Below are 27,316 nucleotides of genomic sequence, written 5' to 3'. Positions count from 1 at the left end.
ACTGTGCAGTATTATTGTGGTCACATGTATTCGGGGCAAAGATACATTTCTGCTTGATTTTTTTCCCCACTTAGGTCCTCTGTGGTGAGCACATCTGATGTTGCATCCTCCCACATCGCCAAATCAGGTATGTTAGTCTAATTCAGCGGCTTACATTTTAGTGCAGACCTGCCAACATGTACAAATTTATAGTACTCATGAATATGCTTGAATGCTCTCCATTTTGTTGTATTTTCCTGGTTTCGGTTTCCAGTTCACTTTGGACAGTACAGATACCAGTCCAGACGTCCAGGCTACACCCCACTAACATTCAAATGGGGTAGGCTCCAGCTCCTTGGTGATCCTTATGAGAACAAGCGATAAAGAAAATGCATGGATGACAGCTGTTATTTTTAATTCAGTAATAGGCATCCTTTCACTGACTTTCTAATGTAAACACACCTGATCTATTTAAGTAGCATAGTAATCCTCTGGGTGAATCTTTTTCTCCAGGATGCTGGCCCAGCTATTTCAGTATGTTACACAATCCACTAATAACGTCTCAGCTAAGCCTCTACTTCCTTTCACACAAAAGTGTTATCTGCTTGGAAAATAGCTCCACGTGCAGACGAGATCAACAGTGGCTTTAAAACAATCATTTCTGACATAAATCAGAACTTAAGTTTTTCTTTTTTTAAAAAAAAAAGCAAAATCATCTATCAACGCCCAACCATAACACTCCGACCCCCCATTGTGCCACTCGGGTCAGCCTTCATTCACTATTCCAAGTACGATTGGCTCCTGTCAGTGGCCGTCATATAGTAAAGCCCTGTGATTGGCGCACATGGCAAGTAGGCGTGTCAGTGTGCTGAAAGGATTTTCCCCGGAGTGAGCAGACAGGCTGAGGGGGGATGTAGGATGTAGGATGGTGGAGCTAATAGGAGTATCTAACGGGACATGCCGACCGCCTGATTTCTTCTAATATTCCAACAGCTGGTGAGGGTCTAAACATACTTTATTTACAACCACTCTTTTTGAGCCATTCAAACGTGCGTAGATATTTAGATTGATTGCGCTAATATTGTATTTTAAGAAGTCGACCACTGGACTAAGCTACTGCAGCTAACCGAGTGGTCACTCGAAGAGGACCACCAGCGGAGGATAAAACATGCTAGCCGAAACCCGCCTTCAAATGTTCACACATTGTCACTCTGCTGCTTTCTGCTGCACCCATATTATTTCTATTTATATTTGGCGTGCACGTATTTCGTATACGCCCAGAAAGGAAGCGTCCGGGGTGATGTTCTTCAAGTGGCGACCCGCGGACCTAATCTGCACGGGAGTGACATCAGACCTGCCCAACAGTTCAGTTGCAAACTTGGCAGTGACAAACATGTTTGCAGTAGATTCCTGAAAACATCAAAACTCTGCCATAGGGAAGATCTTTGACCAGCATTTTTGCAGCGAGTCCTCCTATCTTGTGTCGGACCTTTGACTAGCATTTTTTCCAACAGGTCCTTCATCTTGTCCTGTAGGTTTCTTTTTTACTTGTGCGTTTACAGTCAGGTCTTAAAAACATCAGAACACTCCTGTCACACAGAGGATCTATCCCCTCTTAGTTTTTTGTAAGTGTGCCCCCCAGAAAACTCGAGTTGAATAGCCCTGGGGGTTTCAGGCTGTATGGATGAAGGGGAACCGATGGGGAGAAGAACAGATGTGGGTCAGCCCATCAGATACGGGAAGCGGCGGTGCGGAACACTGATTGATCGCGGCTACCATTAGTGTGTGTGTGTGTGTGTGTGTGAGTAAGTGAAAGTAGTAAATGTCAATTTCAAGGCATGATGTTCATGTGACTACATTGTAAACAATAATACTTGTATACTTGTAGACCGGCTACACGCTGCATTACTTTTAATATCATTTGTCATCCCGTTCATAGCAACTGATTATTGCTCAAAATCAAATGTTGTAAAGTGGATAATGAAATACTACATAACTAGTATAGTTTTTTTTCTTCCGTTACAAACACCATACTATTTACTGTACTTACTTTATTTACTGTGGCATTTGTATTATTCATATTTGCTTGTACAATCTCTGGACACTATACTGGGTACACCTGCACAAGCCAACAACAGCCAGTATATAAAAAAATAGGGCTGTCAAATAATTCAAAATTTTAATCAGATTAATCACAGTTCTCAAATTAATTAATCATGATTCATCACCACGTTTCACTATGTCTGAAATATGCCAATTTTTACCATATTTTTATTGAAAGAAAGACAAATTAGGCGGCACGGCGGTCGAGTGGTTAGCGCGCAGACCTCACAGCTAGGAGACCAGGGTTCAATTCCACCCTCGGCCATCTCTGTGTGGAGTTTGCATGTTCTCCCCGTGCATGTGTGGGTTTTCTCCGGGTTCTCCGGTTTCCTCCCACATTCCAAAAACATGCTAGGTTAATTAGCGACTCCAAATTGTCCATAGGTATGAATGTGAGTGTGAATGGTTGTTTGTCTATATGTGCCCTGTGATTGGCTGGCGACCAGTCCAGGGTGTACCCCGCCTCTCGCCCAAAAGACAGCTGGGATAGGCTCCAGCATCCCCGCGACCCTCGTGAGGAAAAAGTGGTAGAAAATGAATGAATGAATGAATGAAAGACAAATTATAGGGCAGGATTAGTATGTATATTTGTATGGATGAACAGCACCAAAATTTAAATCAAATGAAAAGATGCCACACACTTTATTTAATTCTCACCTGAAGTCAGCTGGTATAGGCTCCAGCATTCCCCAGTAACCCTAGTGAGGTTACAGGCACAGGAGATGGATAGATGATCAGATTATTTGAATCAGACTATTTGCATTTCTGTTTTAGACCGGGGTCACCAACCTTTTTGAAACCAAGAGTTACTTCTTGGGTCCTACACACTTCTCAAATAGCCAATTTGTCTTTAACTAAATATTATTATGAATAATTAATGATATTCGTCTACCCTACTGCAATGTTTATCAAGCTAGCAGTTAGCAACATAACATCTCCGCTATAAGCAGTACACTAAACACGCTGATAGCATGCTAGCATGCTAACATTAGCACGAATTAGTGGCAATGGCTAACTTAGCTCAGCAGTTACCTACTAGCTCGAGGGTTCTGAATCACAACAGACTCCAATATGAAGATGTAATCAGCGTCTAGCATTGAAAGGATGAGAAATAACCAGGTTACTCACGTTTATAGGCTCGCACTTTAGTTGAACAACAACTGTTACGCCAACTCTTGAAACCCGCGCGGCTGTCATGATGCATTCAGGCGCCCATCTAGTGTCGTAAATAGGAGATGAATAACAACGCAGGTTGTTGTGAGTTCGGGGTGTCAATGAAAGCTTCGACGACGAACGGACTAGAGACGTGTTTGTTTTAGAGATGAGATACATAAATGGTGTTTGAATTGCACTGCTGTTGATGCGTTCGTCTTAGAATAATATTTCATATAATCTAATATATCATTATAATGTCACAACAGAGCGGTGGCTTGCCATGGTGCGCATGCGCGAATTACGTAAAAAAAAAAATAACGTATTAAAAAAAATAAATTAGTTACCGCCTTAACGCCTTATTTTTGACAGCCCTAAAAAGATCCAAATGGGATGGGATGTTTATTTTTTTCACATATGCTTATTAACAAGTTACATTAAGAACATGATGTTCGTACAAAGGGATTTTATTCACTTACTGTGTGAACAGAAAAGCAAATATGAATTCAAGTGTGAAGGAAATACAATAAATCAAATAAATAAAAAGTATTGGTAAATTAGGAATAAGTTAGAATGAGTGGAAACGTGAAATAAAAGTAAATAAGAGTAAATAAGAAATATTGAAGATGTTGACTTCCAGCTGCATCAGTTCTTTGTCGTTTCTTCCATATTTGTTTAGACAGCAAGTACTTAAGGCGAGCCGCTGTTACTACTACAGCCATCGGGTAGCCCCTTTCAACCCAGGAGGTTTTATCTCAGGTGCCTGGAGTCTGGTCCCGGCGGCAGAAGCGGTGACATCACTTCACAAGTAGGCCAGCGTGGCGTGACGTAATCCACGTTGCATTATTCACAACATCGGAGGCGAAGCAACCTGCAGAGCACGCAGCGGCTCATCAATTGCTAAGCACTCCCACCTCACGTCTAATGGACGCGTCACATCTGGCCTAGAGGCGTGTGTGTGAATAATTGAGGCATCGGAACCCAACTATGAGATGCAGAAAAGGGAGTTTTGGGTGAACAACTTGGGGAGGGGGCTTAAAGAAGGGGGGGAGAGGATGCATGGGAAAGCTGGCGCTGTTGCCGTGTGAACGGAGCTCTATTGTCCCGGGAACCTTTCAGTGGCTTCCCCGAGGTCCCTGTTTTTTACCCCTCCCCCCACCCGAGACACCCCTCCCCACTCAAAACACACACATATACTTGATGTCACATACCACTTTGCACCCACACACACACTCTTTCTTTCATTCATTCGTTCTCTCTTTGCTTCCTCTTTTTCTCTCAAGCCCCCCCACCATGACACCCTCCCCCCCTTCCTCCTGCTCCCCCCCACCCACCTCGCTGCTCATTATCTCGCCTCATTGATGTGATTGTCATGCCTAAAGCCAACACATGCACTCCTGTCAATGGCCGCCTTTGCCCACGCTGCCCCATCCAGGCTGCGGCTGCGGCACCATCGTCTCTTTGCATCAGCCTTTGTCCCTTTTGGTCCTGATGCTGTTGGAGGGCACATTTAGCACCTTTTTGCGGGAACACAACTTGTCCGTGGCAGGGTCAAACTGCGGCCATCATAACACTGGAATAACTCTTCAATGGCGACGACTTTGACATGTTTTTGTACAAGTTTGAAGATGCTAAAAATCGACTTGGAGCGGTCCACTGTTAAGTAGAGGGAAAGTGTTCCGGAGTCTGTTTGTTTTCCTGATTGCTTCTTGAATCAAGGCCGCATTGTTCTGACCGAGTGTTTGGACAGGAAGGAAAGAGGTGACATGGGTGGGACCAGGAAACTGGAATAGGCTGCAAAAATAGGATGCAGGACGCTGATAAGATGGCCGCTCTTGTGTACTACAGAGTAGCCTCGTCCGTATGTTGCTTTCATGTGTGTGGAAATGACAAATTGTAGTTTTACTGCGTTGGTCTGACGATATATACGCCAATCTGTGTTTGTGTCACAATTCCAGCTGGGCCACTGACAAGCCGGCCTGGGATTAGCTGGCACACTGCATCTTGCTAGCGCTAATACCTTAATCTCGCCGCTGGTCGTCCTCAAGCTGATGGTCAGCAATTGTCGCTGCATTGACTCTCTTTTTAATATACTGTATATAATATATAATAATAATAATATAATAATATATCATGTACCGTCGTCACCATGGCGACTAAGTCACAGCAACATCATGGACATTCGTTTATCAAGTGGATTTAAAGATGGATACTGAAACGTAAATTGGTATTTTTCATCCTATTTTTTGTGGAATATGTAGTAAATGATGTCTCTTCCGGCAGTTGCGCGCGGGTGTGAGGCGTCACCATGCCGCTGGTCAAGAGGAACATCGATCCCCGCCACCTCTGCCGAGGGGAGCTTCCCGATGGCATCGGCAGCGAGCTGGAGTGTGTGATGAACAACACGCTGTCCGCCATCATTCGCCAGCTCAGCAGCCTGAGTAAGACACACAAACATGTCACCAACATGCCACGGTGGCCCCCACCCCCGCCGGGGTCAAATTACTCACTGGGAATTTCAGCAGAATTCCCATGCCACAAAATTCCTCCAAGGTTTTTTGATTGGTTTTGGAGAAAAGATCTGTTCCAGAGTCAAACTGGCCCTGTGTTATCCTTTTTATAAACAATCCAGGCCATTTGAGGTCAAATTTGAACAACCTCCCATTTTTCATGGGAATGCTGGTCAGACATTGGAGCTTCTCCGTCTCCATTAAAAGAGCAGCCAAGGTGATAAAGCACGACAATGTTGATCATCTGGCATCTATTTCACTTCTGCATGTCGGCTGCACTATTGTCTGCGACACGTGATCACATGATCTCCGAGGCGGCGATTGATGTGGCCTGTTGTTATGGTTACACAGCCCAGGGTCATTAGGCTGCAAAGCTCAGACATCTCTGTGTGTGTGTGTGTGTGTGTGTAAATGTTTTGTATTGACCCAGATTACTCTATATAACTGGCCTCCATCTTTCATCCCAATTTCCTTGATATTTACTGTATATACATTTCATATTTGAGTGCTTCCAGGCGTGGAGGTCCAACAATGCAGCCTCCAAGCCCGCACGCACACACAGGCCGACAAGAATCCTCAGGAGGGGTCAGAGTTGACGGGGCTCAGCATGCCGCATCCGGGATTCTTCCTTCCACTCACTATTTGTCCCGCAGCCCATCCTGTCCGCGGGAGGGCCATAAATAGCCCCCCCTCGACATGTGTTTATGTTGGTCTGCCAAGCCACATTGCTACTCGACATGCTTAGAATCCAGTAGCTTCATGTGTAGGTCTGGATTTTGGATTTCATGTTTTGTTTATTGCAGCATTTATGGAAGCCCAGGAAGATATTTACTGCGCTAGTCCCTCCTTTTAATCTTCCCATGAAACATTTGAAAGGAAGCGCTAATGAAGAGTTTTATTGACACCATCTGCGGTCCCGTCACATGATGCCACGTTAGTATCGATTGAACCGCTCGGTCTCCATGGAGATTGATTGGCTCCAGATATTTCCAAGATCCAGTTTCTTCTCTCACAAGTCCGCTTTCCCGCAGGCAAACACGCAGAGGACATATTTGGCGAGCTGTTCAACGAGGCCAACACCTTCTACCTGCGTGCCAACTCTCTCCAGGACCGCATTGACCGGCTGGCCGTCAAGGTCACGCAGCTGGACTCCACCGTGGAGGAAGGTTGGTACGCTCCATCATCTCCTTTCAAACTCTGCAACCTTTAACCGCTTTTAAAATCTGTGTACTCAGTTTCCCTGCAGGATATCAACATGCGGAAAGCCTTCAAGAGCTCTACCACTCAGGACCAGCAGGTGGTGTCCAAGAGCAGCGTGCCCAATCCTGTCAAGGAGATGTATAACTTGAGTGACAAGCCTCCGCCGCTCAGCATCCTCTCATCTTATAGGTTGGTCCATCAATGGGTGGCATTTACTAGCACATCATACAACCCAGCGTTAAACCGTCGCCATCTTTAAGCCTTTATTCAACATGCTGGGGATTTATTAAATCATTCAACTCTCATGGCTGCATGTCCTCAATGTCGGCAGGGATGACCACAAGGAGGCACTCAAGTTCTACACCGACCCCTCTTACTTCTTTGACCTGTGGAAGGAGAAGATGCTGCAGGACACGGAGGACAAGAGGAAGGAGAAGAGGAAGCAGAAGGTACAAATAAAACTACAGAACATCAGAGAAGGTCAGAGGGAGTTGAGTAAATAATAAATAATTCTGTCTCTGTCCCGCAGGAGCAGAAGCGCTGTGTGGATGGGACCTTGCAGAGGGAGGTGAAGAAGGTCAGGAAGGCCCGGAACCGCAGACAGGAGTGGAATATGATGGCTCTCGATAAGGAGCTGAGGCCGGACCACCGTCACACCATACACAGAGACCGAGGGGCCTCCTCCGAGGGCTCCATGTCTCCAGAAAACAGGTAGGTGAACACTCCCGGACGCTCGTAACATAGACCAGTACTGTACAGCTGGGGGTCATCATCTTTGGGCCCTCAGGGGACATGGAGGAGACCTGCACCACTATCCCAACGCCATGAACCACGCTGGTCACGCTCACACCTACTCGGGCCCACCGCCCAGCGCTCTGGCTGCACAGATGGCCGCCGGACACGCCGCTCGCGGGGGAAGCGAGCACGATAACAGGAGCAGGCCCATGGCTTATCAGGGGGGCACGCTGGGCCGCGCTCACCACCACCAAGTCCCGCTGCCTCCTCCACCTGCCGAAGCGATGAACGGGGGCTCGGTGTCCCTCCCACCAATGGACTATAGGTAAAGATGAAGATAAAACAAGGACTGTGTAACTAACTGAAATGTCAACATGGGCTGTAATGCTGCCATCTAGTGGCTCCCTCTAGGAACGTCAAGCCTCTATCATATCTATCTATAATAAGACCATTTGTCTTTCTTTCAGCATGGATGGTTATGCCAACACAGGACCGCCGCCCCCACCCCCGGCCCCACTCATTCCCTCCGCCCAAACGGCCTTTGCCTCACCACCTGGAGGACCCATGTCTCCCGGGCCAATGATTGGCGTCGGGGTCTACGCTCCGCCTCTACCACCTGTATCCGGCGGTCAGGCGGCCCCACCGCCTCCAGGGCCCCCGCCGCCTCCTCTCCCAGCTGGTGCCTCCCACTCCCACAAGATGTCCTCGGCCGTGCCCGTGGAGAGCAGCGTGGTTAATGATGCTCGCAGTGATCTGCTGGCGGCCATTCGTATGGGTGAGCGCTGTGGTGTGATTCATACCATGACTGGATCATGGATCACCAGGCTTTGTTAACATGATTTGTTTTTTCACTTCATTATTGGCTAAATTATTTAAGATTTTGATTAATTGATTCATATTTCTATTTATACGTCTAATTTTGACACAAAAAAACCTCAGTTTAAAACATCATTAGTGATGCACAATCACACTTGTCAACGATTTGTCTCCCTCTGTGGCACAAAGTGGTATTACAAGCTAGCTCACATTTTTTAACCCCCAAAATAATATCTTTGGCCTGGCAGAGAAACAATAATCATATTTTTATCAAATGAAATAGCGCTAAACGTATGATGTCTTTATCACTTCTTATGACAGGTCAGCCCACCTGTAATATATTTGATTCCATTACATATTGTACTCGTAATAGGCATAATCCCAGATGATATATATATGATATGATAATATATATATAATATATCCAGTAATCCCTGGTCAATGGCGGTTCCGTAGGCATCCAGCTGAAGAAGGTGCAGGAGCAGCAGGAGCAGCAGGCCAAGAGGGAGCCGGTGGGGAACGACGTGGCCACCATCCTGTCACGCCGCATCGCCGTGGAATACTCCGATTCCGAGGATGACTCGGAGCTGGAGGACAACGACTGGTCCGACTGAAGAGGGCGGGGCCACGTCTGAAAGAATGCTTCCTGTAAACACACACACACACACACACATGAGATGCGTAAAAAGCTGGAGGATGTGTGGGTGTGTCTTCAAGCCGCAAGCATCACTGTAAAGAATAGCTGTAACCGTAACCACTTCCTGCGAGCTTCACTGTGAGTGCCCCCACTTATTTACCCGCTCTAATCCACACCGTTCATGTCAAGTCATGTCATTAGTGGTCAACCTCCCTTTTTTTTTTTTTTACTGATGACGAGCCTCCTTTTTAATTGTGTATTAGCTCAAAGTGAAGAACGTGATGAATTGAGGGGGTGTGTCAATGCTAGTATGCTAGTATGCTAGTGTGAGCCATGTATCCTTTCACGCAGAGACTAATAAAAAGATGAATGGAGGATGATGGCTGTCGTCACGTACCTGGCACCCTGCATGTTGTGTTGCCATGGCAACAGGCCGCTCAGGCAGGAGGGAGTTGCCTGGGCGACGGGGGGGTGGGGGGGAGCAAGAAAACAGGCCAGGCGGGCGTCGTATGCACAGCACATCTTTAGTTTTTTGGGGGGAGTTTCATAGAAAATGATCAGGAATCAGGGATCAGTGAACTAGCCAAACAATAAAAAGTACAACTAGAACACCTTGGAAAAATAGACACCACGTTGACACCATGTTTTTATCCTTCCATTGACGTTAGTGCAGGTTGATTATCCTTCTCCTTTTGTGCCATCATCATCATCATCACTGCCGCACCCCCAAAAAATAAAGTGCATTTCACATTGAAAACTACGTTGACACAAGATGCTGTTACAGTGGCACCACCCCTGACCGCCCCCCTCCCTCCCTCCCTCCCTCCCCCATAACCCAGACAGACATTCACAGGCCCTTGAGTGATATTTAGCTCTAACATTGGCAAACATCTTCATCATCCAGGCCGTCCTTGGTGACACCTTCACTTGCACACAGTACATTTACAACTCTGTGTGTGTGTGTGTAGAAGTGTGACACCCAACATGACAACCTTTTGCTATTCTTGGATAGAAAAGCCCTTGTTTGCACGTCTTTACATCCACCATGCAATTTGGACAGACTCTACCTCCATCAGGGTTTCCCAAACGTTTGGAAGATGTTCCATGCTGATCGTACGTGAACGCACCCTACATGTGAATACGTCACAGGACTGCCATGTACAGGATCTGGGAGGGGCTAAATGACATTTTATCATTTGCATAATTGCATTTTTGGTTTGTGGTAAGAAATGTGCGACACTAGCTGATGTTTTTACACCGCCTGACGTTATTGATTGCCAGGCGTTTCGTTTACATGCAAGCGTGCGCATTACGTAACATCCAGTGGCGACTAAACAACAACAACAACATGTGAGGTTTGAAAGATAATGTACCACGTCGTATCTTGATGAACAGATTACACGTCAGCTAAAGAAGCAGCGTTACGGCGAGCTATACAGACAGCCCCAACGTAACGTGTCGCCCCAAAGGAGCACCAAAACCTTCTGTGGTGCTAAAAATGGCCGCCACAAACACGTTTCAGCAGGTTTGAGCCGATGGCGTTTGGGAAACCCTGCACTGGCTGGAGGAAATGGAGAACGGGTGACTGGCTTTGGTAGCACCATGCACGGTGGTTTTTGTCATTGCCCCCCCCCCCATTGTCAAGCATGCCGTACTGTTATTATTTACACTTCAACTCAAAAAGGAGAATTTGGGAGTACATTCAGAAAAAGGGCTTTTACAGCGCCGTGATATCATACATGTCACATGACTTCAGGCCAGACCAAAGTGGAAAAAAATAGAACTTTTCAATGAATATAACAAAATAGACTTTTTTTTTTTTTTTTTGAAGTGATGTTTGTCAGTCTGACACAGACGGGCCACGTTCCAATACTGGGAAGTGCTCTTCTTCCGCTTCCCTCGCTTCATTCTGAGGAAGAGAGGGAAAAGAGAGAAAGGGGCATCATCTTGGTGTTCGGACGTGGTCCTGTTTAGCTCATAGATCATCCAGAGGTCACTTGAAGGACACCGGTCTTCATTGATTTAGTGTAGCCGCAGCAGCAGGACTACAGCGGTCCACCCGCTCCCTTTGGCTTTGGCTTCGAGTCTCGTCCGGTTGGTCCTGACTTTGCATGCGCTGTGTGGATTCTCTCCCAATGGACAGGAAGACTGGCAGCAGCATCGCCCCCGCGAATCAAGGAGGCCGACACTGGCGTATAGTATGTGGCGACGCCTTCCTCCCTCCCTATGTGGTCTGCTGGGGTCGCACATGCACCCGCCCGGAGGCCATGCAACTCACGACAAAGACGAAAACACTTGAGGTTACGACACCCAGGACGGCGGAAGGCGCCCACGAACACAAGGAGAAGTGAAGGAAGAAATCCCAGCATGGCGTGCGGCTGTTATTGCTGTCTGAGTATTGCTTCACCTCCAAAAGAAGGACCGTTTGAGAGGCTCGTTATTGCTGACAACACGGCCTCCGTGAACGGGAAAATGAGCTCCGGCGTCGAGATTGGCTCCGGTCCACGTACACATGATGGCATCTCGTGATGGGCGCATCGGGGAAGAAACGAAACACCACATTGAGGTCAGGATAACAGCTGGCGCTCAACTCGGGACCAGAGTGGATTTGGTGCTTGTTGCATGCAAACGGCAGCCAAGTCCATATGCAACACACAGCCATGTATGCCGCTAAAATGACTCCTTTATTTGGGAATGGGGGCTGTTGGGGGGGGGGCACTCGCTGGAATACTGTTAGGCTCTACTGCGGTATTATCATTATACTTGGCTTTTCTTCGTGTAAAATAGTCAATAATAATAATGTTTCAAGTTAGTTAAACAATGTCAGTTTAATACTCCATGTTGCTTTTAAGCTTCAGTTTTTGGCTTTTTCCTTATTACGGAGTCGCCACAGTGGATCACTTGACATTATGAAGTAATCCAACGAGTGCCCCATCCCTTCATGAATTGTTTAGGCCCAAAGGAGCCCAAAACATGAGCGACTATTCACTGATTGGAGGAGTGAGGAGTCACATGGTTAAAAAGAAAGATGGCAAGCTTCCATCACAGGTAAGCTTCAGCAGGGAGGCAAATGGAGTGACACGGCAGCCTCCAGTGATGATGAAAGTGGAAAGAGGGGCGGGGGTTAATGGCAGGGGGTCTCCCGTGAGGGTGATGTGTGTGTGTGTGTGTGTGTGTGTGTGTGTCCAACACATTCACACACAATAATCCATTGAAAGACAAGTCCTCATTTTTTCTCCTCGCCGTCTGTGGAGGACGCGCGGGCCGGGCGTCTATTTTTAGCTGACCGCACCTCTTTAGCTTGCCACGCACGTTCGGGGTGTGCAGGAGCGGAGCGGCGGATGCTGCTCCAGACTGTGATGTTGGGAGAGAAAAAAAGGCGTGCGTGCTCATCGTCTGCCTCGTTAATCTGCCGCTCCAGCAAAAGGCCGCACGATAATCCCTCGGTGCATGAAGAAGGACGAGCACGTGTCGGCCAAAGCTGTGTGGAACATGTGATGCACCCTCTGCAGAGCACCGGAAGGGCGTGGCACCAAAACGGTGGGGGCGGGTGGGGCCGCATGCACGGTGGCCGCCTCTAGTGAGGAAGACAGAAAGGAAAAACCTTCGCGATGACGAAAAAGGCGGCCATCCGTGCGGTGGACCGGCAAAGCCCCGCCCCCCCATGTTGCAACATCCACAATGTCCGCCGGGTCAGACGTCGCTGGGAGTCCGAGCCCGCTGGGCCACACTGGCGGGCACGCAACCGCAGCACACCAGCCACAGCGCCTTCTGGATCTCCTGGTTCCGGAAGGCGTAGATGACGGGGTTGATGACCGAGTTGTAGGTGGCGGGCACCAGCGTGGCGTAGGTGTACAGCGGCGGGTACGTGTAGTCGGCGATGAGGGAGTATACGGTGAAGGGCATCCAGCAGGCGGCGAAGGTCCCCAGGATGATGGCCAGCGTGGACACGCCCTTCCGCGTGGTGACGTAGTGCGGCGTGGCGGCCAGGAAGTGGTGTTGCAGGGCGATCTGGTGGGCGTGGCGCATCACGATCTTGCAGATCTGCACGTAGAGCTGCAGCATGAGGCCGAAGAGCAGCAGGAAGGAGACGGACAGCACGGCGATGTTGTTCTTGGTCAGCGGGCGCACCACGCTGCACGTGGCCTCCTCCGCCAGGCAGTTGACGCCCGTGACGGGCAGCAGGCCCAGGCACAGCGACAGACCCCACAGCAGCACCAGCATGGTGTAGGTGAACGCCGCCGTGCGCTCAGAGTTGTACGTCAGGGCGTAGTAGAGCGACAGGTAGCGGTCGATGGTGATGGCCAGCAGGCTGAAGACGGAGGCCGAGAAGGACGCCACCACCAGGCCCACCGTCAGCAGCTGCGCCGAGTCGGACTGCAGCAGGTAGGCGCAGGTGAAGTGCAGCACCAGGCCCAGCCCGGCCAGCAGGTCGGCCAGAGCCAGGCTGCCGATCAGCAGGAACATGGGGGCCCGCAGCGCCGGGTTCTGCCAGATCACCAGGACCACCAAAGCGTTCTCGCAGGCGATCAGGGTCCCCGACGTGCACAGGACCACGTCCCACGGGTTGACCAGCAGGGGCAGCTGGCGAGGCGACAGGGACTCCTCCAGTGGGAACGTCCCCGGGGTGCTGGCGTTGTCCGTGGGGCCCCCTCCTCCGCTGGCCCAGGCTGTGGGGTCAGGGGTGAGCCAGCCGGGGGTGGCCGGTGGATCTTGGCTCATTGTGCCCCCCGTCTGCATGCAGAAAGACACCGTTAGGACTTCACGAAAGCCACGCTGCGTTGGAAAAAAAAGTGCTTCTTGTTCGATTTTTTTTTTCAACTATTATTTTTAGCCGCATGCTTTCAGGCTGACCCACTTTGACAACAGACAACCGTTTCTTTCTCGTTTTTAGTGTCGGCGTTAGCTGAAACAATTCCTGCCAAAACCTTCGAAATTCAAAATCTCATGACATGAAAAATAGTCCAAATAGTCCAAATGGGAATCGAACTACCCCAGATTTAAGTATGAGCTGCACTTCAGACAGCCCTGATCGATGAGTATGCAGTATGCATATTGATATGAATCCAGATTGGTAAGTAGGAGGTGTCTATTCATAGCGACAATAAAATACTTCAAATGTACTATGCTGCTACTTTAGCATACACTGTATTTCCTACGATTGCAGTAGTCCTTAAACAGATCAGGGACATTCCACCTTGGGCAGGAAGTGTACAACTGTACAAAAAAACGATAAACGTGCCCTGCACATTGATCTGAGTGCATATTTAACAAATTTGAATACTTTTGCATATATTAGATATTTCAAGTATACAACAGGGGTGTTCCAATCACAGTACAGTCCTGTTACTAAATGAACGACTGCAATGTACTTGGTCTCAACACGGTCATAGCATGAATGACCTATGGATGTATTTTATATATTGTATTCATATATTCATAAATATGCTAATTCTATATGCTAAAAACACTCCTGTTGGCGTAATAAACTTCTCCTTGGCTGAGATGTTGATGAGTTAAATGTACATATTATCAGAGTTTGACTTGAAAAAATGATGTTTACAAGCAACAGTGGAATGGCCTGCTGAGTTAAACAATTAAAATTTGATATTTCATCATGAGGCAAAAGTTTGGACACCCCTAAAGCATGCAGAAGTGAAGACGCGCACGGCACAGCCGTGGGCCTTCCAGGCTAAAACAGGCCACATTCTTCTCCCACTGTATACAACACCTCCGAGGGGGCCGCTGATAATTCAGTGATGCTCCGGATGCTTTGGAGGCCCCCCACCCTAAGACGGCACCAGAAGCAGCCCCCCCCCCACCCCAAGAAGTGGCGGCATCAAGGCACCAAGCGGCCATATGCTCCTGCTGCTGCAGCATGCATGCATGGCCGGCGGTGCACCTCCGAGCACACAAACAGCGGCTGCTCCACGTCAGCAAAAAGGATGCTGGGGAGGGAGGAGAGGCCGGTGGGGTGGCGAGGAGGGGATGTGCCCCCCCCCCTGCCCAAGCCAGAGATGCTAGATATCTCTAAAGATTACCTTGACTCTGTGAGCGGAGACTTGAGCCGTTCAGATGCAACCTGCGTCCATGGCGGCTCGGAGGGAGGGATGGAGGAGGCGGAGGGGGGAGATGCGGCGGCTGCTCTCTCGGCTTGGACACGATGGTGGTGATGATGATGATGATGATGATGCAAGGATGGAGAAAAAAGGAGACGGTGCAGACTGCGGCTGTGCGAAGAAGCAGAGGGGTGGGGTTCAGTCATGGAGGAGGGAGGGAGGGGGTTGCTCAGTCTGGATATAGGTACATACCCCCCCCCCCCCACCCCATAGGACGTATTGGACTTCCGCTCGTGTTAACATTGCCGATGGTGAGTTAGTGATCGGATTTAGACGACAAACTAATTCAGAGTTCTATGGATTGAAAAGAGGATTTGTGGAAGGGGGGCAAATGAAAAACCAAGTCAAATTCGGTGCGGATGGTGCAATTTTTGTGAATATGAATACAGTAATAACCATCCAGAAATTATGAACACACCGATTCCGGTCCTGTCTGTGCTATTAAAAGTAACCTAAGGAACAATCCCCCCCACGCTTCTAAATGAGGCACTGATAGCAAATATCAGCATTTTGTTTCCTGCCCGGGGGGGGCTACAATGAATGAAGTCTCTTGTTGCAGGGGTAAACAACGGCGAACGTCATACCTGTCAGCGCCACAGGGGGCGATGTAGAGCAGCGATGAGTCATGAGTGCGCACCAACGGGACCCGCAAAGAGAAGCAGCGAGACGCAATACTGGCTTTATTTCTTTTTCTTTAAAACAGAAAATGATTCACGATTCAGGCCGTCTTCCTCTCTCTGAGCGTTAAACTCCCCAACACCTATAAAACGGTATCAAAAGTGCACCATAGTGTTAATACATCTCTTCCAGGTCTGAATATGTTCCAATAATATTATCTTTTTTTGTCATATTTATACAAATTCCATTCTGTACACTGTAGAAATACACAATGCAGGTCACCTTTCTAGTGAGACGTCTCCCACCCCCCCATCAGCTTGATTTCCTCAGGGGCCGGGGGCGGGGTTTGACGTCACATGGCATGAATGATTTAAGACTCATTCATGCCTCAAACATCTGTACAAGCCTCCTCCTACATCTGTGAAGTATTTTTGGACACTTTTCATTGGTTGTTGTCCCAGCAGCGGCAGCCAGAGAGTGGATGGGATATTTAGGGCACAGCCGACACCATGCAGGCTGCCGTGTTGCGTTTAATGTCCTCCCGTTCCTCACAGAGGGGACAAAGCGTGCTCACGAGTCTAGGCTAGTCCCTGGACTGGTAAAAGAGGATGTAGCCCGACTCGGAGTTCTTGGAGATCTCAGACGTGAGGCCGTAGAATTCCTCGATGGCCTGTGCGTCTATTTTCTGCACGAGAAAAACATCCGGTTTTAGATACCACACGTCCCAAAGCTGGAGAGGAAACCATTGATCTGCGATCGGCTTCGCTCACCTCCACGATGTCGTCATCAAACAGCAACCAGAAGTCGTGACTCTTCACAATGGCTATGTAGTGACCCCTGTTAGGACCACTGGGAAGACAAAAAGCTTTATTTCCCCTTCAGTTCGACAAGGAACGCCACCAAAATGTGGTGGGCGTCGGCTATTTTGGTACCCTTAACAACTTGGCCAGCAGAAAGCCTGTGAAACTGTCAAACAACACGTCACTTCACACCTTTGCTGGTGTCATGGCAACTATTTGCTCATCTGTAGAAAATAGCAGCCGTCTGGTAGGGAGTGAGGCATTCAGGGGGATTAATTACTCAACGGCAGAAAACTCTAGGCGTCTGATAGGAGTAAGGCATTTGTCAATGGCTGGTGCCGTTATTTACCCAACACCAGAACAAACCGGGCGTCTAATGTAGGCAAGGCCTTCATTTAGACATCTCCCCCCAATGCATAATTATTTCCTTTTGCTTCTGAATGCAGCACTTACCGTACTATTTATGTATCTATGCAAGCACAGCCTATGATGAATTAGGGCACTGCATGTTTGTCATGCAACCCTGAGGTGACACCTACACACCTTCCGCAGTGCACCACCACGGCCACCAGGTCGTAGAGCCTCTCGGGGTTGGTGGCGTCCCCGGACGTGTTGAAGAGGCGCAGCTCCAGCGGGAAGACGACGCGGTAGGACAGCTTGGTGTAGCGCTGCAGCTGCTCCATGTACTTGAAGCGCTTCAGATGCAGAGCCAGGATCATGGGCAGCTTCTTGACTCTCATCCTGGGATGAAAAGGCCGCAAACGCCCATCAACAACAAGGTACGCGGCGCGTAAACGCATGAGACGCATAAACGCATGAGGCGAGGCCTGCAGACCTCTTGTGCGCCTCCTGCTTGCTTCTGCATTCTTCACAGTAGTATTTGTACTCACTGCACAGTGTCTCCGTGTTGCTGAAGCCTCTACTCGGAGCAGACAGAACATTAAAAAAATTAATCTGTGTGTGATTTTACACATGGGAAGGAGGGAACTGTACATGAAACTCATTGTACCTGAGGCAGTGTGTGATGGACGTATTCTGTTCTACATCCACAGAAAGGTCCAGAAAGTCCTCATCTTTGCTGCTTATCTGGAGAGGCAAGAACAAGGAAAAATTTGTTCACAAAAATGGCTTTTTTGATCTCTAAACCGACTCCGTCATAGTTCTGTGATGCCACAGTGTGCGCACAGCTAATGCCATCGCTAGGCCCCTGCCACGTCGTTACCGTTTCACAGGTGAGGCAGCGGGTCTCGTTGGTCAGCGTGCCTTGGAAGATCTCGTGCACCCATGTGGGGGCGGGCGTGGCGTTGCTGTTGTTGTTCTGCGAGTCCAAGGTGCCGTTGGCCAGGCGGCCGTTTGTCTTCTCCTGCTTCCTCTCCTCCTGCAGTAGATCGGCGATGGTGTTGAGCAGGTAGTTCAGGAACTCGTGGGCATCCTGCTGCATGTAGTTGTCAAACAGCTCTGGACAGGAAGAGGAAGAGAGTAGCGTCTTTCAACCTGGAAAGACGGCCTGGGCGGGCAGCGGCTTACCATTCTCCTTGCGGAGACGTGTGATGAACTTCTTTGGCGGTATGACGCCGACTTTCCTCTTCTGGTTGGCGATGCTGTGGAAGAGGTCGGCCAGGCAGGTGAGCAGGTTTTCTTTCCGCCGGGGTTGGCTGCGATACGCCAGGATCTTCTCCCGAAACGGCCGGCAGAAGTAGAGAGCCTGCAGCACCGAGTTGCAGTAGCAGGTGTTCCCAAACTGAAAGTGTGTGGTCACATTATGAGTGCAAGCGACACGCAGGGGAAAACATTGTTTGAGAAGGTGACGTACATTGACCAGACCAAAGTAGTGCTCATTGACCGGAAATTGCTCAGATCCAATCTCTTTCTCCAGAGCAGAGGCATTGGCGCCCTGCGGGGCATAAAAGGGACATTACATCAGGTGTTATTTTGGGTGGAACAATCACGTAACCACTACATCTTCTGCATACAAAAGTAAAGAGCAAGGCTTGGCATTCTCAAGGTCATTTGTTAGTGGAATGAAAGAGAAATCAAAAGGCTGCCAAGACAATACCTCACCGCTGAAAAGAAACACTTGCAGAATGTTTCACTATGTGTGTGCGCATCGTGGTAGAAAAGGAGTTGGAAGGTTTACTTTTACTGACTTGACTCCATAAGGAAAGCAGCTGCCAGTTGTGATTTAAAGTGAATTTAAAGGTGACATTGTGCACAGGGTGCAGGACGAGGAGCTGCAACTGCGCAGCTGATGTGAAACCATGTCGTCATTGTTTTCCGTTAGCAATACCAAACAGCCTGTCCCCGAAATGGAAACGCGCACGCCGTTTCTCAGGCTAGCGCCTTTGAAGTAACAGCCTTTATTTATTGTTTCGTTTCTTTTCGCCAGCTGCGCTCTAGCAGTTAGCAAGCTGTCACTTGTAAAGCCGCTGGCGTAGCTAGCTGGCGAGCTAGCTGCAGCAGGTGTCACTTTCAACCAAGCAATAGTGCGAAAACACACAAACGTTGTCAAAGTGTGACAGAAAAAACTATAAATCAAGAATGTGTCTTACATCGTTAGCAAACAGAGCTGCTGTGTAGCCGCTTGTACTGCTATGGCTAGCACACAAGAGGTTTGACTAGCTGTTTAACGCATGCATTTAGCAGTTGGTATACAACACACATAGTTTGCTCACCATGGTACAAAAAGAGGCAAATTTGGAGACTGTCATTAGGATTTCCATTCAGCTAGCGCCATCTTCCAGCACAACGAAGAGCGCTCACAAGACAAGTTTCCCGGGTGAGGGGAACCAGACGACCGCTCGGCTAAGCTAACGCTGCCAGGCTCCTCCAGCTAGCATTCGCTGCACTCTACTTCCGTATTTGACAGGCACACTCGATAGTGCGGGTGTTTACGTTCGTTTTCACAGCGATTGCCTGTCATTTCGCATCGTCCTACATTAGCAGTCTACGTGCATGATATCGATTAGGTGACGCTAATGACGCTCGATACCGCTAACATGTCATCACAAAAAAAATCAGGGTATATGAACTATTACGCATGCGTGCCAGGGAGGCAATGACAGCAAACCTTTCTTAAACCGACTGTTATTTAAAAATATATACTTTGAAAATCCAAAGGTTTACAGTGAAACGCCTTTCATTTATTTTTCTTTGCTGAGATTAAATCGTCAACGAATGGATGTGACGTTGATGTTACACCGACTCAAGATGCGAATGATTGATACGGGTCAACCGCCGCTCTAAAGCAGTGTAAAGCTGACTCTGGGTCAGCCACTCGCCTCTTAGGGCTTTTTACTCAGGCAGCCTAAAGGCAGCCTCATCAGCCAAAACTAGGCGGAGTTTGTGGGCCTTCCATCTCTCTTTCCGCCGTAACCGCCATCTTGTTGAGACCGGCGGTAAGATATTCTCCGGTTAAAATCTCAATTTGCACTCTAATAAGTGTTATTTCGGTGTTTTTTGCACTCACGCGTCTGCTATAGTGGTTTTATTATGCGATCGTGGTTAGAAGTTCCTGGTAACTCTTCCCGAAAGATTGATAGAGTCCGTTAAACGTGAGCAGTAGCCGCGGCGTGGCTCTTCCATGTGGGCCTAGCAGGCAATGATGGTGAAACAAGAAGCAAGTTAACACATTTGACAGCGTGTCAGATCATTGTCTAATGATATTTAGGGTGTTGATTTGTGAATTTACCCAAGTTAATTAAGCCAACATTTAATTTGTGTTTGCTTGTTAGCCGCTAGCTGCACGATACGCTGAAAGACTTACGTTAGCAGTAGCCAGACACCAAAAGGGAAGGATGCTATGTGCGGAGAGGAGCTACTAGCAAGACTTTATTTTTTGAAATGAGCTTATAGGTCAGACATTTATTTAATATTTATTCTTCCTGACATTGCTCTTTCAGTAATCAGGCACCATGACTAACACCAGAGGCAAGAGGAGGGGGACCAGGTACATGTTCAGCAGGCCATTCCGCAAGCATGGTGAGTTTTGTGTTTGTATTGTGGTGTTTGAGACATGCAATATCTCTGTAAAATGCATTGACAATTGCGTTCCAACCCCACAGGTCCGATTCCCCTGTCCACGTACATGCGCATCTACAAGAAGGGTGACATTGTTGACATAAAGGTAAGGATGTGGTCGACGATATTTGAATGTAATGGTTGAAGTTGTGCTCTTAAGGAGAGAGGTTAAGTGTGACGGTGTCTTCTCTAGGGCACAGGTACCATCCAAAAGGGTATGCCGCACAAATGCTACCATGGCAAGACTGGACGCGTGTACAACGTGACCCAACATGCTCTCGGCATCATCGTCAACAAGCAAGTCAAGTAAGTAGGCACACACACAATCAAGGAGGGTTTGTAAGACACTGACTTGGAGCCATGACAGAATTTTGGGATCAGTAATAATCCAAAAATAATCCCAAGTCTGGAGTCTTGTAACCCCATCTTCACTTTGCCATGTGGACATGTAATGTCCTCTTTGGTCATTCACATGGGGGAAAGTACTTTGACCTCCAGCATCCTCAGCCTGACTTCCTGTTGGAGCAGAGGTGCAAGTGAGGTGACAACAATAAGGTTGGGTATTTAATTGACACAATTGTGATGTCACACTCGTGTTTCAAAGGTGTTTGCTGGGAGCGCCTTATTTTTAAATATTGGGGATACGGATGGTTTTTGCCAACAGAGGCAAGATCCTGGCCAAGAGGATCAACGTGCGCATTGAACATGTGAAGCACTCAAAGAGCAGAGACAGTTTCCTGCAGCGCGTCAAAGAGAACGAGCGCAAGAAGCTCCTGGCAAAGCAGAACAACACCTGGGTGGAACTGAAACGGCAGGTACGATCGCCACAAGCGCGTCTTCTTTCAGCCAAGCGTTTGTCATTTTCTTGCCAGAAGAACTCAAGCTTCTCTCTTCCTCCCTGCAGCCAGCTCCACCTCGTGATGCTCACTTTGTCAGCACCAAGAAGAACCAGCCACAGCTGCTGGAGCCCATCCCATATGAGTTCATGGCTTAAAGTGCTGGTTCTAATAAAAAATATTTGTACACAACTCTGCTGCTCTCACAGTATTTTCATGCACATCTACGGAAACACTGCAATCTCACTGGGATGCCTTGTTGGATGAAAATGTCATGTCTCCTTTCGCCTACAAGTACAGTGTTCGTATAAGATACTTGGTACCAGAATGTGTGTGACTGTGTATACTATATAGTAACTACCTGAAGTGCTGGCATAGGTTTTTTTGTATAGTACCGTATGAGATCAAGGCATGTCATAAGCCATTTACAGAATGTTTACTAAATAGAGGGCTCAATAAGAATTGACATAAGTTTAGCTTATATTTGAGCTTGTGCCATGACTGCGTGGATATGTAGCCTAGGGGTCGGGACCTTTTTGGCCAAGAGAGCTGTGAAAGTCCCATTTTAAATCTTCCTACCATGAGAGCCCCATATGGTTGTTTTTCAACACTGAAGAAACACTATAAAACACTATGAATCAATGATGCTAACTCATGAATAAAATACCATTAGTGCCATGTCCGATTCTCCGTGGTTTTGAACCAAACTTGGTATCTTTCTTGTCACTATCTTTGTCCGTAGGGTTGGATTTGTAGAATCAGCTTTATTGGCCAAGTATGATTACACAAATGTTGGTTTAATTAGCTCTCACTGTACATACACTGTATAATATATACCTCTGGTGTAGGCCAGCACGAGTAGTAATGTTGGTAAATATCCACTAGAGGGCAGTGTGCAATTTGCTAGGAAACACAGCAGATATTTAATTTTTGACGATGATGTGAAATAAAGAATTTTAATATATATAAAATCAAATTGATGTAATATTTGCAAATATGCAAAAAGTATATTTGTGTAGATAAAGGGAGAACATGTTTAGCATGTTTACATTTGTTGTGCTTCTCTGTGACAAATAGGTTATCTCATGCAACCTGGGTACTTTTTCCAATATTGACACAAATTAGCTCCAGTTTGCAGAGATAGGGCCGGCATGAAGGATGTAATGTGTGAGATAAAGAAGGGCCAGGACTGAGCCAGTCAAAGGGTTATTTGATGACTCAGATGAAGCTTTTTGAGGCCAAAATGCTTGTCAACACTGTCCGTGTCCACATTCCATTAACAAATATGCTCATACTATTTCAGGGCAAAAGAAACTAACAAATACATTCATTCAATGGCTTTAAATTCATATATTAAATAAGCTTGATAAATTCAGTAGAAATGAAATGAACTAGTCATCAATCATGCTAAAATGAGCCATTCAAAAAAAGAAATACTAGAATGAAATGACCAAAACATTCATTTAAATTTCATAATTAACATTGATTGAATGTCAGAATGAGACAAAAATGCGATTTAACTGGATGGAGTACATTATCCGTCTATGTTCCAAGGAGTCCATGAGAAAATAAGCCAATAAACGAGCCAAGCAGTCAAGACCGAATGAGCCATAATAATTGTATATCAAATAAATGAGGTGACCTAATGTATATATATATTTTCTATTTTATCATTGACATTTTAACCAGTTACTTTTCTGGCATTTGTGTGTGTGTGTGTGTGTGTGTTCTCCCATCTCCACTTGCATTGTGTGACTCATGGAGGTTACTGATTGAATGAACAAGAAGCAAACAGAGAACGACAGAGAGGGTGTGTGTGTGTGTGTGTGTGTGTGTGTGTGTGTGTGGTTTGACAAGGAGGAGACTAAAAGCATTGGAGTATGAACTCCTTAATCACTCATTTGACACACGCACACACACACACAGCTCCATCGACCCGTTAGATGTTACATATTAACCCGCCACACACATGCATGCGTACCAGTGCTCGTTGGATGTAGCCCCCATCGATTGAGCTGGACTAGTGAAGGCACCAAAATGCATGAAATCAGCTCATGTAGCAACATAAGATGACGTCAACATAAGAATGTAAGCATTGAAAGTGTGTATATTGACATATTTTAACAGTGGAGGAGATGTTGCACAGGTGTACCTAATGAAGGGTCCTCCTCGTTGTGCATGAAGTGTGATGCTGGTGGATTGGCTTTAATAATAATTGCGGTGTTCGGTGTGTGTGTGTGTGTGTTTCCAGAGAGGAAAGTCCCATTCCGAGTCAAAGAGTGCACACCACGTCTATCTGTGCGTGTTAGGTGTGGTATCACCTTGTCAGGCTCATATACGTGTATACTAACCTGCACGTATTGATCGGCAGCTCCGGCGAGGGCGGGGGGGACCGGATGAGGCTGATAAGCGGGTGTCCTGACCCCGGCGTGCTCACCTGGAGCGTGGGAGGGCACGTAGGTAACGTCCAACAGGCTCTCAATAGGCCTCATTCACACCAGGCAGTCAAAGGTTTCACATGGGAGCAGGAGGCTGGTGTTTGGACAGGAAGATAGCAAATTCCACAGCAGTCTTTGTTTTATTGCATTTCTTTTATTCCATCTGTGGACCCTGAATGCCTCTTTTGAGAGCCAGGCGGGCCATGTGACGTCTATCAGCCAATCAATAACAATGCTGTTTGGTCCAATGTGCTGCTTTTCCACCTCCTTTTGGCTGTGTTTTAGTTTCCCTTATTTTCGGAATATTTCTCTCATTATCGACAGATATTAACTTCACTGTATGTCTTTTTATAGTGAATACAGAGCAGAGTCATGCCTCCTGTTTTTAGTTTTTATTAATGGCACCACATATCTAAATGTATTTATTTGGACTAGGATTTGAAGCATTAAAAAGCATGAACGTTGTTATATTTGACATAATACAAATTATTACGAGTGTATTTTGTATCACATATGAAGGTGGCTTCATACAAAAATGTTTTTGAGTTTTGATAACATATATTAATGATACAATTTCATATTTGAGTGTTTAAAATGTGTGAAAAAGCAGCAACATAGTTTATTTGATCAATATTTACATGAGAAAAATTCTCCAAAATTGATATATTTTAGTGATATATTTGATCATATATTTTATCATCAAATATTGCATAAGTTTGCATTTGTGCTGGGGCCCTTTCATTTTACAAAATGTACGTATTTTATAGTGAATACAGAGCATGTCTTTTATTCAGAAAATAAACATACGGTGTAATGTTTGGTGCTGTTTTTGTCATGAGAGTTTATCCAGTGGTTGTGCCCAGCCAATCCTACCTAGCAACAGGTGATCATGTGACCAGGGAACTAGTCCGTTTGGGTGCTAAAATGTTCTGTTTGATGTTGCGGTAAAGTAAAAATAATGTATAAAAAGGAAATTTGACTGTAAAACAGAAACACCTCATTAGAATATGACCGCAAATATGCTAATATTCATTAGCATTTTTAGTTGCAACATGAAAATCTTGCCATGTACTTGAGAATGAACTGGGATGTATTTCGGTCAGCGCCCTTGAAGTTATACTGCAGCGGGCCTTCTTTTAAGTGTGTGCAAGCTGTATTGGTGTGGCGATAAGATTAGGCGGTGAAGGGAGGCAGTCGAGTGGTCTGTCTCGGAGGCTGAAGGTGTGACGTGTTTAAAGCTGGAATCAATCAATCAAAGTGGATAAAAGACATTTACAATGTGGGAGCTACAACGTGATCACGCCCTCATCCTCTTCTTCTCGTCCTCTCATTCAGACGGAAACAAAAATCCAGCATGGACCCCCCCTTTTTTGCCAGCCAAGTGGTTGAAGCCAATAAGTTAAATCAAGCACAGGTGAGCAGCAAGGTGTAGGTCAGTCGTTGTCCTGCCCCCTTTTCCACACCAAACAACACGGCATCCGATGAAAGATGGGGGAGACGCTGCAAGGTCAAAAAAGTTACATTTGCTCCTTTTTTGACTGCAAAGCCCAATTCACAAAGTCATGGAAGCTGGAGGCCCACCTTTGCAAACACACGGGATTGGTAAGTGACCGGCACGGGCCCGGATGCTCCTCTCCTTTCATGAACTTTCTCTGCCCCGTATGCAGAAACCCTTCTCCTGCGAGAGCTGCGACAAGGGCTTCTGCACGCGCTACCAGCTCACCAGGCATGAGCTCCATCACAGCGGGGAGAAACGTCACAAGTAAGACCCTCTTGGCGAGCATGGAGGTGTGGGCCGCCTGAGCTATGTCAGCAAAATAAATCAAAGCCGCCGCCTTCAGTGAATGCATGAGTCTGCTTTTCTCAGTCGCATGTGGATTGGCCGCTGGTGAAATATGATGCCGGGCTTTGGCTCGTGGAAAGAAGAGCTAGTCAGACTTTATGAAGGAAGTCAATTGGTCATCAATGACTGCTGTGATCAAGCACTCCATTTCCGTGCCTTCTAATCCACTTACCAAATGTTGGTCTGCAGGTGCCACGTTGAAGGATGCTCTGAGGCCTTTGCTCGACACGCCAGCTTGAAAAAACACATCGCCGGAGTCCACCAGCACAAGGCCAGGCGATACAAAGTAGGACATTTTCCCAGTTAGCACCAGGACCTTGCTTCCTTTCTTCCTTCCTTCCTTCCTTCCCTGAGCACATCTTGTTCTTCAGTGTAACCATCCAGGCTGCAAAGAAGACTTCAGCAAGAAGTTCCAGCTGAAGGCCCACATGGGGGAACACAAAGGCGTTTTGCTGTTTCAGTAAGATGATCCGGTTCGGTTGAAGCTTTCCTTTTTTCACCCTTTTTTGATACTTTTTGTTTTTGCTTTAGTTGTAATATTGACAGCTGTGCAAGAGAGTTCCCCTCCCTTAGCAAGCTAAGGCACCATGAGAATATGCACAAAGGTTAGTTAACATCGCCAGTCCTAATAATGCACGTTTATAGCAAACCACGTGTTCTGCAGGTTACCCCTGTGAGGAAAAGCTGTGCCCTTTCCTGGGAAAAACCTGGTCTGAGTACCAGAAGCACAGGACACAACACAGAGGTACGGCGAGTGCCAAGTATTCTTGTGCTGCAGGACTTTTCTGATTTTTTTTATTTTTTTCTTTCAGTCAAGTTGCCATGCCAAACGTGCCAGAAGCGGTTCAACAACGCCTGGTTCCTGCGCCAGCACGAGCTGCAGCGCCACACTGAGAAGAGGAGCTTCCCGTGTCCTAAAAAAGGCTGCACCAAGACGTTCACCAGACGTTTCAACCTGGACAGCCACATCCTGGGCGACCACGAGGGCAAGAAGCCCTTCAGCTGCGCCTACGCCGGCTGTGGGAAGAGCTTCGCCATGAAGGTGAACAGACGACACCAAACCAATAAACACGGAGTCATGACTTAAAACGGTCCTGCAGTAGGAATTGTCCCTCAGGCTGCATTGTTTGGTTAAAGCCAATTTACATGGAATTTTCTAACTCTTCATAGGAAAGTCTTTGGCGACACGGCGTGGTCCATGATCCACTCAAGAAGAAGCTGAAGGTAATTCAATCTAAAAAAAAAAATGTTGTCATGTATTTATCTTAATAGTAATGTGTCCAAATGCTTCCCTCTTGTAGAAGCTCCATCCCAGGAAGACTTCGCCGTGGAGCGCCGCACAGGCCAGACTGCACACTGCAGAGACCAACAAGCTAGCGGCCAAACTCGACAAAACTACTTTAGTTGACCCGAAATCCTGAGGCTGTGATTTATGTAAAAGTTAGCATTGGCTAAACCTATTTTCTGTTGGGTCATCTTTTTGTTCAAATAAAAGCCTCACCAGTACTGCAAT

The 27,316-nt window shown here is 47.1% G+C and overlaps 5 protein-coding genes across 5 annotated transcripts; 3 read left to right on the top strand and 2 right to left on the bottom strand.

Moving 5' to 3' along the window:
* The first annotated feature begins 831 nt into the window (after nt 1-831).
* Nucleotides 832-9,507, top strand: wasf3b (WASP family member 3b). The gene is made up of 9 exons (XM_058060705.2): nt 832-975; nt 5,518-5,675; nt 6,776-6,910; nt 6,980-7,133; nt 7,276-7,393; nt 7,474-7,655; nt 7,732-8,004; nt 8,147-8,454; nt 8,952-9,507. Exons 2-9 carry the CDS (start codon nt 5,543-5,545, stop codon nt 9,107-9,109), a joined length of 1,461 nt encoding a protein of 486 aa, XP_057916688.2. The 5' UTR covers nt 832-975; nt 5,518-5,542; the 3' UTR covers nt 9,110-9,507.
* On the bottom strand, nt 9,448-15,323 carry gpr12 (G protein-coupled receptor 12). Its single transcript, XM_058060710.2, has 2 exons — nt 15,174-15,323; nt 9,448-13,866 (listed from the first exon to the last, which is right to left on the bottom strand). Exon 2 carries the CDS (start codon nt 13,852-13,854, stop codon nt 12,826-12,828), a length of 1,029 nt encoding a protein of 342 aa, XP_057916693.1. The 5' UTR covers nt 13,855-13,866; nt 15,174-15,323; the 3' UTR covers nt 9,448-12,825.
* Nucleotides 15,324-15,914: 591 nt separating this feature from the next.
* Nucleotides 15,915-19,865, bottom strand: usp12a (ubiquitin specific peptidase 12a). Its single transcript, XM_058060709.2, has 9 exons — nt 19,342-19,865; nt 18,483-18,563; nt 18,197-18,410; nt 17,892-18,127; nt 17,679-17,755; nt 17,505-17,588; nt 17,213-17,410; nt 16,640-16,718; nt 15,915-16,554 (listed from the first exon to the last, which is right to left on the bottom strand). Exons 1-9 carry the CDS (start codon nt 19,387-19,389, stop codon nt 16,453-16,455), a joined length of 1,119 nt encoding a protein of 372 aa, XP_057916692.1. The 5' UTR covers nt 19,390-19,865; the 3' UTR covers nt 15,915-16,452.
* Nucleotides 19,866-19,939: 74 nt separating this feature from the next.
* Nucleotides 19,940-21,714, top strand: rpl21 (ribosomal protein L21). The gene is made up of 6 exons (XM_058060712.2): nt 19,940-20,064; nt 20,569-20,647; nt 20,731-20,792; nt 20,880-20,992; nt 21,351-21,501; nt 21,591-21,714. The coding sequence occupies exons 2-6, from the start codon at nt 20,581-20,583 to the stop codon at nt 21,678-21,680; spliced, it is 483 nt and encodes a 160-aa protein (XP_057916695.1). The 5' UTR covers nt 19,940-20,064; nt 20,569-20,580; the 3' UTR covers nt 21,681-21,714.
* A 3,659-nt stretch (nt 21,715-25,373) lies between these two features.
* gtf3ab (general transcription factor IIIA, b) lies at nt 25,374-27,313 on the top strand. The gene is made up of 9 exons (XM_058059309.2): nt 25,374-25,562; nt 25,628-25,722; nt 25,993-26,089; nt 26,175-26,263; nt 26,335-26,408; nt 26,468-26,548; nt 26,616-26,845; nt 26,974-27,027; nt 27,105-27,313. Exons 1-9 carry the CDS (start codon nt 25,449-25,451, stop codon nt 27,222-27,224), a joined length of 954 nt encoding a protein of 317 aa, XP_057915292.2. The 5' UTR covers nt 25,374-25,448; the 3' UTR covers nt 27,225-27,313.
* The last annotated feature ends 3 nt before the right edge of the window (nt 27,314-27,316 follow it).

Source organism: Doryrhamphus excisus, linkage group LG7 (assembly GCF_037039965.1).
Source record: "Doryrhamphus excisus strain RoL-2023G ecotype Guam linkage group LG7, RoL_Dexc_Guam_v1.1, whole genome shotgun sequence".
Lineage (NCBI taxonomy): Eukaryota > Metazoa > Chordata > Actinopteri > Syngnathiformes > Syngnathidae > Doryrhamphus > Doryrhamphus excisus.
Note: the sequence above shows the minus strand (reverse complement) of the source record. Positions and strands in the feature narration are given on the sequence as shown.

Bases quoted from the DNA above. Each gene is read 5' to 3' on its own strand.
- wasf3b (XM_058060705.2), top strand. From the start codon at position 5,543: ATGCCGCTGGTCAAGAGGAACATCGATCCCCGCCACCTCTGCCGAGGG. The intron at 7,394-7,473 runs GTACAAATAAAA...TCTGTCCCGCAG, and splicing joins AGGAGAAGAGGAAGCAGAAG to GAGCAGAAGCGCTGTGTGGA. The intron at 8,005-8,146 runs GTAAAGATGAAG...TCTTTCTTTCAG, and splicing joins CTCCCACCAATGGACTATAG to CATGGATGGTTATGCCAACA.
- gpr12 (XM_058060710.2), bottom strand. From the start codon at position 13,854: ATGAGCCAAGATCCACCGGCCACCCCCGGCTGGCTCACCCCTGACCCC.
- usp12a (XM_058060709.2), bottom strand. From the start codon at position 19,389: ATGGAAATCCTAATGACAGTCTCCAAATTTGCCTCTTTTTGTACCATG. The intron at 17,589-17,678 runs GTACAATGAGTT...TGCTCCGAGTAG, and splicing joins TCCATCACACACTGCCTCAG to AGGCTTCAGCAACACGGAGA. The intron at 16,555-16,639 runs GTGAGCGAAGCC...TTTCTCGTGCAG, and splicing joins TTGATGACGACATCGTGGAG to AAAATAGACGCACAGGCCAT.
- rpl21 (XM_058060712.2), top strand. From the start codon at position 20,581: ATGACTAACACCAGAGGCAAGAGGAGGGGGACCAGGTACATGTTCAGC. The intron at 20,993-21,350 runs GTAAGTAGGCAC...TTTTGCCAACAG, and splicing joins ATCGTCAACAAGCAAGTCAA to AGGCAAGATCCTGGCCAAGA. The intron at 21,502-21,590 runs GTACGATCGCCA...TCCTCCCTGCAG, and splicing joins GGGTGGAACTGAAACGGCAG to CCAGCTCCACCTCGTGATGC.
- gtf3ab (XM_058059309.2), top strand. From the start codon at position 25,449: ATGGGGGAGACGCTGCAAGGTCAAAAAAGTTACATTTGCTCCTTTTTT. The intron at 25,563-25,627 runs GTAAGTGACCGG...CCCCGTATGCAG, and splicing joins TTTGCAAACACACGGGATTG to AAACCCTTCTCCTGCGAGAG. The intron at 26,264-26,334 runs GTAAGATGATCC...TTTTTGCTTTAG, and splicing joins AAAGGCGTTTTGCTGTTTCA to TTGTAATATTGACAGCTGTG.